This window comes from Amaranthus tricolor, chromosome 7, assembly GCF_026212465.1.
Source record: "Amaranthus tricolor cultivar Red isolate AtriRed21 chromosome 7, ASM2621246v1, whole genome shotgun sequence".
Taxonomy (NCBI): Eukaryota; Viridiplantae; Streptophyta; class Magnoliopsida; order Caryophyllales; family Amaranthaceae; genus Amaranthus; species Amaranthus tricolor.
In genome coordinates this window covers 6,203,086-6,211,388 of record NC_080053.1, presented here as the reverse complement: position 1 = coordinate 6,211,388, position 8,303 = coordinate 6,203,086, and the positions used below count along the sequence as shown (strand labels likewise).

At 33.3% G+C, this 8,303-nt stretch overlaps 1 protein-coding gene across 1 annotated transcript; it reads left to right on the top strand.

The window, feature by feature from the left end:
* The first annotated feature begins 648 nt into the window (after positions 1-648).
* On the top strand, positions 649-7,059 carry LOC130818428 (uncharacterized). The gene is made up of 6 exons (XM_057684598.1): positions 649-707; positions 858-984; positions 1,044-1,116; positions 1,454-1,542; positions 2,850-3,036; positions 6,890-7,059. The coding sequence occupies exons 1-6, from the start codon at positions 649-651 to the stop codon at positions 6,910-6,912; spliced, it is 558 nt and encodes a 185-aa protein (XP_057540581.1). The 3' UTR covers positions 6,913-7,059.
* Positions 7,060-8,303: the final 1,244 nt, after the last annotated feature.

Genomic DNA, 8,303 nt, shown 5'->3' with positions numbered 1-8,303 from the left:
TCTTACATAATGTCTTGTTCTTCACATTGCCTTGTATAAAGTGTTTATGTTAAGGTGCAAACCGTTGTATCATAAAAGTGTAACTAAAGTTTTATGCTACGCATCAAGTTGGCGGATTAACATTTTCAGGAAAAACTTTTTAGTACCTCTGTAATAGCCGACTTACTAAGTTAGGCCATTACAGGATTTACTTAACCCAAAAGGATCATATATTAACCCATACCTCTGATAAGGAATCGTGAGCTTCAAACCTAACTATAATAAGTAATCTCAATTCCAAAACAGCTAAACAAAAGTCCAAAATAATCCTACAAATAACTATAAAAGTCCAAAGTAATCAACATAGTCAAATCTATTACACACTAAAGCCCAACATGGAAACTATAACTTCTATACATACTCAAATACAAAATATCTTCCATGGATACACTAATCACCTCTTCTATCCCTTTGTTCTCGACTGGTACCACTCTGTAATCAATCTAAAAGATAGAAACAACAAGGAGTCGGATTCAACTGAATGAGCATAAGCAATCCAAAACAAACATAACACGATAAATCAAAATAAAAGGCTTAAATGCAATGTCAGTTCTAGATTTTTGTCCGCACTAGGAGTTAGTTGAGAGAAACTCCCATTGCTCAAAGACTATGTCATCCTCTGGTGAAGTTAGTCAATATTTGAATGATAATTCGCCTCAAGATGGAGAGTAGGGGACAATGTCTCTTAACGTCGTCAATGACCAGCTCATGAGCCCGATCCATTGACCATATCACAATATCAACATAAGCGGTCACAACAAAACTTATCTTAACTGTTTTCAATTTCAACAAAAAAACTTTAACAAAATTACTTCAAGAAATGTAGTAGGGCTAGACCCTTTTAAGGGACTGCAACTACTCACCAACAACGTTGCTTCAACAAATCGAGTCCAGTCCACAGCTATCAAATGGAAAGGATCTGTAGCGAAACATCATATCATCATGGTGCGTTTGATGCTACTATACTAACATATATCTTATTATATCTCCTCCTATGACTATAGCTTAACCAAGACTTTATTCCGACAAGCTTACAATATCAAGATTATACTTCCTATATTATTTATCTAATCAAGGGTAACCATATTAAACAAAATCAGGATTTGTCATAGCAAGCCATCATCTTAATATATCCAAGTAATCCAACAATCCTCACTCGTCACGTAACAATTCTAACATCACTTAAGATTCCAATCATATATTCTTATCTTTTATAGTTAACAAGTCTCCAATCAAGAACATTACTCATGACCTTAGTTTTCAATTCTTCTTACATAAACCAATGTCCATTTATCCCATCACTTAAGATTTTATACCATTTATTTATGATTCTCTAATACTTTCAATCAAAATCTAAAATACACATTCTATTAAACTCATCAATACTTATTATCATTTACTAATCAAATTCAAGAATATCAATCATTCAACATTTTACCACAAGTATTCCTCAATGTAATCCATTGCCTCAGCATCTACTACTCTAACATTAATCCACACAAGGTACATCTCTTATAGTTGAAACAAGTATGCTTATGTATATAACAATAATTCTTGAAACTATTAATTTACTCATAGTAGGAGAGATTCTTTGATAAAAGAAACTAAACAAATAAAATGACATAAAAGGAAGAATGTATCAATATAATATGAAAATAAAAGAAGAAAAGGAAAAATAAAGGGAAATGAACAAATCGGTAATATCTTACCCACACTTTCGGCAGTAATGAACCCAAGAACGAAGGAGGCCTTGTTCAAAGAGTTAGACGAGCGATTTAAGAGACTGTTGGCTTCGAAAAATCAAAGGAAAAAGGAAATCCATGAGAGTTTGTTTTCAAAGGAACATCAAAAACAATAATGTTTTTTTTGGAATGATATTTCATTTGAAAATTTGGAATTGGCTCAAATTTATTGTTTGGTAAATCAAAAATTTTTAAATTTTGTATTTAGATTAAATTTCATAATTGTTTTTAAAGTAGTTAAAATTAGAAATTTGAGAATGACAATCCAAACCTTGTGATTCTAAAATTTTTAATTTATAATTTTATAATTGAAAATAAAATACGTTTGATGTCTTCTGTTTGAATCAAATAGACCGATTAAGGTTTCTTTTTGTTTGATCGACCACTATACAGGCGAGGTGAGGGAGACCAATGAGAGCGCCATTGTTGTTTAATCTCGAAAGTTTTCAGGAAGATTGCGGTTGATGCCTTTTGAAACCCAGAGAAGATGGAAGAAAGAAAAGAAAAGAAAAAAAAAACAAAGGAACCATCGAAAAAACAAAACAGGTTTTGAAGAAGGAAATGACTAATGTTTGGGCATTGAGATATCCGACTAATAGGAAAAATGAAATAATAAAAAAAAACATAAAATAGAAAGAGAAGAAAAAAAGGGAAGGAAGTAAATATTAGTTTATTCTCACACTTAACATAATTTGTTTTCTCATGTTCTTGTCCAACACTACATCTATTAAGCTTACTTTTGACCCAAAATACTTGATATTTATTTTTAATTCCCAATTCTAAAATATTAATTTATCTGATATTAAAACCTCGATTTGGTATCAAGTTTCCGAAGACTTTTTAGTCTAAAAGATCTTTGATAGCCTGTTTGTTTAAAGTGCAAGTTCAGATTTTCTTCTTCGTAAGTTTACTTCTTAGATTTTGTAATAGGTTCCTTTAGTTGTACATCTTTTTAGGCGATGCATGTATTATATCTTCAAGTTCTTCAATACATACATTTAACAATCTAAAAGCGTTATATAGAAGGTGTCAATTCTTAAGGATACTACTAACATTGTCAAGTTATAGAAGTTTGTTGGTGTGATTTTAGAAGGTGGCAAAAGAAGATGCTTTTTTTTCCTTACCACATTGAATGCGGCTTATGTGATCTCCACTCTGAGGCTGGAAGAAAAAGAGGATAAAATGGTGGAGGACTTACGCAAGAGGGCTAAGTGGGACAACGACTACTTCATATATCGTGGACATATTCTCAATGGTATGTTTGATTCTCTTTTTGATATTTATCAATATATGGAATTCGCTAAGGACTTATGGAATTTTCTTGAAGGAAATTACATGTTGAAAGACGCAACAAGTAAGAAATTTTTTATGAGTTGTTTTTACCATTAAAAAAATTGTTGATTTTAAACCCATCATGGACCAATTTTATAAAGTGCTACGTATTTATTCTAACCTTAAGCATCATGTTATTAAGATGTATGAAGTGTTTATTGTGTCTAGCATAATTGATAAACTACCAATATTGGAGGGATATAAAGAAAACTTTAAAGCATAAAACAGAGGACATAGACAAACCAATTGGGTACTCATCTTCAAATCGAAGTGAGTATCCAGGCTTAAGAGAGCGGTTGAAGTAAGAATCCCAAATCGAAGTGAGTATCCAGGCTTAAGAGAGCGGTTGAAGTAAGAATCCCAATACCTCTTATATCAATATGGTAGAAAAAAAAGCCTAATTTGCAAGGTGCAAAGCGGAAGGGCAACAATGCAAGTACTTACGGATATGAAGACTTATTAGTGTTAAATGAATGTTATATTATTATTAGGTTTAGTTAGGATTAAAAGAATGTTGTTACTATAATATAAATATTCTTTGAAATATTTAAAGAATATGAATTTTAGTTAGGCTAATTAAAGTCAAATAAATGATTATTACTTAGTTGGTCGATTAGAATTAATTATGTATTTTGATGTATGGTAGCATTGAATCATCAGAATTTGTTGATGGGGTATTAGAATTTTGATAGCCCATGTGTCAAGTGTGCCTATGTCGCAAATTTAAATGGTGTTAAGATCCTTACGGAGCACATACTTCGACGTGCATTTAAGTCTCAATATCATGTTTGGATTTGGCATGGTGAGTAGAGAGTTTACTAAGAAAAAAGTGTTCCACATAATGTGCACGAAGAAGAAGGGTTTGCTCATACGAGGGAGATTAATAATGGGTATGAGACAGATGAAGAGAATGTCAAGGAGGATGTAGATCGCGTTGATGAGTTACCAAATTTTTGACTTGAAGATAGAGGCTTCTTAAAAGCCTTTGTACCCTAGATGTACAGAATTCACCAAACTAACAGTCGTGTTGACAATTTTTAACATTAAGTCAAAGTTCAATTGGAGTGACACTAGTTTCACAATGTTATTGGAAGCGTTAGGTGAAATGCTTCCTGATAGAAATGAACTTTCAAAATTGACATATTGTGACAAAAAGCTCATGTGTCCATTGGTCTTAAAGTACCAGAATATTCAAGCATGTTCGAATGATTGTGTATTTATCATAATAAAAATGAAAACTTAGAAGAGTGTCCGCGGTGTGGGGGTATTGCATTACAAGAGTAAAGGGACTCAGGATGCTAAAGGGCCTCTAACTAAGGTATTATGGTATCTTCCAATAATACCAAGATTCGAGCGCTTGTTTACTATAAAGAAAGATACATCAAATTTGAGGTGGCATGCAAATAGGTCGAAGGAAGGTCACTTGCTCACAAATGTTGTTGATTCTCATTGAGGATTTGAGAAAGATGTGGGATAAAGAGATTTCATATTCGATGCACATGCTAATGAGGTGTTCACATTGCGTGCAATGCTTTTATGCACTTTCATTGATTTTTCGGCATATGAAAATTTATCACGGTATAAGAACAAAGAGAAGAAAGCATGCCCAATATGTATCGATAACATAGAAGCCATGTAGATTCCTAAGTGTAAACATGTATTCATGCACCATCAAAAGTTCCTCTTACGTGATTACCAATATTGTAGGAAGAAAAAGGCGTTCAACAGGGAGGTTGACTATCGTGTACCTCGTTGACCATTAACCGAGGTTGAAGACCGACTATAGAAGAAAGTATCAATCTTTTGGAAGCTTCCATATTGGAAAGATTTACAAGTTAGGCATTGCCTTGACATTATGCATATAGAGAAAAAAGTATGTGATGTCGTACGTGGGACGCTTATGAACATTTTGGGTAAGACAAAGGATGATAAGGTCGTGCAACATGAGATTGAATGTAATGGTCTTCGACTAGAGTTGTGGCCACAAGTTAAGATGGGTAAGAAAAGAAATAGAGCTAAAGATGAAGGTGGTAGTAACAAGGGAAAAGGCAAACAAAAAGTTACTAAATAAAGAAGATGAGAAATGATAAGAATTATTTGTCTGTAGCTTGCTATACATTGTCCAAGGAAGAATCACAAATTTCATGAGTCTTTGTATGGCATAAAGGTTCCGTCTGGGCACTCATCCAAAAAGAAAGATTTGTGTCCCTAAATGGTAAATTGAAGTTGGAAAGCATGAAATCTCACAACTGTCATGTCATGATGCAATGGTTCTAACCAATTGCAATCCATGGAATACTGCCAAAACATGTGAAATATGCTATTACTGAGTTACGTTCATTCTTCAACATACTATGTATTATAGTGTTTGATCCTTTTAATCTTTATGCTCCTCAAGTTGTCGTATTGTTCACACAAATTTATCTCAATGAGTGAGTTACCGCAAGTGCACGGTGTTGTAGCTCATACAGGTCGAACACAAGGAGCAAGGTTATGCAATTTTCTTTGCGTATTAGTCGGATATAAAAGGGGGTTGTTTAAAACAATAACAAAAAGATATGAAAAAAAAATAAGTGTTAACGATCAATGATAAAAAGGGGGTCAGGTTAACTCATTTATGGTAACTAGTCAATGGTGATACACTAGCTTCTTAAGGGTCATTAAAGGGTAACGAATCGCACTAAGAGTAGCAATCCAATCCTTGATCGGGCTTGGGATTGCCTCCAAGCTCTTCACCATCCTCACTCTCGTGAGTTAAGATGAAGGGCTTGAGCTATAAATCGTCTGCTACTTGCTCATCCTTTCCTACTCTCGCAGGTGAAGTATAAAGCCCTTAGATGAGAAGGTGGATGCAAGGTTCAATCCTCATTGATCCCTTACAGTCGATTCCATCCATTGATCAAGGATTAGATTACTCAAAATACAACCCTCGTTGGTATATTGGAAACAATCATAATAATCTTTCGCCAATGGGTGGAATAACCTCCAATCTAAACCTTTAATCAACCAAAATGAACTAGAGTCTCATCATCATCAAGTCATCACAAGGATTGAGTTAACTCTAACCCTATAAGATTACTCACTACTCATTCTAATAATTAAAGACATCCTATGGGTGATATATTAAAATATTGAATGTCAAATAAACACAAGAACATAAATAATAAAACTACAAAACAACAATGGTGAAAACCACAAATAATCATAAAAACAAAATAAACTATCAATAATCACTAAAGAGAAGTATTAAAAGATACCTACAAAAGATGGAATTGATTGGAAAACAAAGACATAAAAACCCACAAAATATCAATTCTCAACCTCCATTGTTATGGCTTGAAAGCTTAAAATAATTATCAATGGTACCCCTAAGTTTTTGCACTTTATCAATGGTACCCCTAAGTTTTTCGATTATCAATAGTACCCTCGTGTTATTGAGTGTTTTACAACAATAACCTTTTTAATATTTTCCATCCAAAATTGTTAACTTTTTTCTTTTTCTTTTATTTTTCAATTTAGGGAAATTATCAATGGTGCCCTTGTAGTATTGAAAAATTACAATGGTACCCAACTGCATTTCAGTGGTACCCCCCAATTGTATGGTAATTACAACCGTGACATTAATGATGTTATTTCCGTTAAATGTCCGTTAACTTTTGAAATTAACTTAACCATGGTTAGTTTGTAATTGTTTAAATACCCATCATCCATTAAAAACCCAATTCTTGTTTGTGTTATTGGTATATCATTAAAAACCTAAAATCCCAAAAACCCAGATCAAATAACACAAAGCAGATGAGCCATGACGCAGCCTCCGGAATGCTCTGTAATATAGCAGGATTGTACGCCATAGAACAAATATCAAAACCAGGAGCTGTAGCACCATTGGGAGCAGCAAAGGACATTGGAAAAGTATGAGTCTGTTGAGCTTGTTGCTGTTGCTTATCACCAAGGTTACCATTACAAACACCAGCAGCATTGTCACCACCACCACCACCCATTGAAGTAGGCGGAGTTATTAAAGCAAAGTTGGGAGAATGGAAGGGCATTGCAAAGTTCTGCCCATAGCCGTGAAAATTGCAGTTAAAGTTACTAAGTCACCAGCAAAGAAGGTTGTCGCGGTGAAAGCGAAGAAGCCTAAGAGTCTTAAATCTCCGGCGAAGAAGGCAACTGTTGTGAAAAAAACTACACCGACGAAGAAAACTAAGAAGTGAAATGTTGGAAATTAGGGTTCTCATTAATTGAAATTAGGATTTGTGTTGTGTAAATTTGTCGATAAAGTACTTAAGGTTTGATTAGAGTACAAGTTATGAATGGTCATAACTTGTAGTGGCAGGAATTTTTCTATGGTTCTATTTTAGTTTAAACTTTTGTAAAAAAACTCGACTTAATTGAGCTGTTTTGCAATGGATATTAGTTTTCTAATTTTAGAGTGGTTTGTTCAATTTTCATTCTGATTATTGCTATTGAAGTGATGATTGTGCGTAAAATGTTTTCAGTTTTGATGAATCTAATTGTTTTTCTGAATGATATTGCAAAAAGTTTATTTCAAGAATTTACTGTTTTGAATTTAGTATATTTCAACAATTCGCTCTTTGATTTAAATGTAGATTCTCTCTCATGGATTTCAAGAAATTCGGTCATGGTTGCTGAAAAATCAAAGAATGTGGCTCCTGCAATTTGTAATTTCATAGTAACCATGGAAGAAGAGCAGCCATGAAAGAGAAAAGGGAAGAAGATGAAGAAACTAACCATGGTTAGGTTAAATTCCAAATTTAACGGACATTTAACGGAAAATTCATCATTAAGGTCACGGTTGTAATTACCATATAATTGGGAGTACCACTGAAATGCAGTTCGGTACCATTGTAATTTTTCAATAGTACAAGGGCACCATTGATAATTTCCCTTCAATTTAAAACATTAAAAAAATAAAAGAAAAAGAATAAAGTTAATGATTTTGGACGATTTTAGACGGAAAAAATTAGAAATGAATACGGTTATAAGACGCTCAATAACACGAGGGTACCCTTGATAATCGAAAAAACTTAGGGGTACCATTGATAAAGTGCAAAAACTTAGGGGTACCATTGATAATTTCACATAAATAAATGAACTACAAAATAAAGTTTGGTTGAAAAAAATTAAAATTAATAATAGAAAATGCAAGAAAATAAATTAGGGTTTATA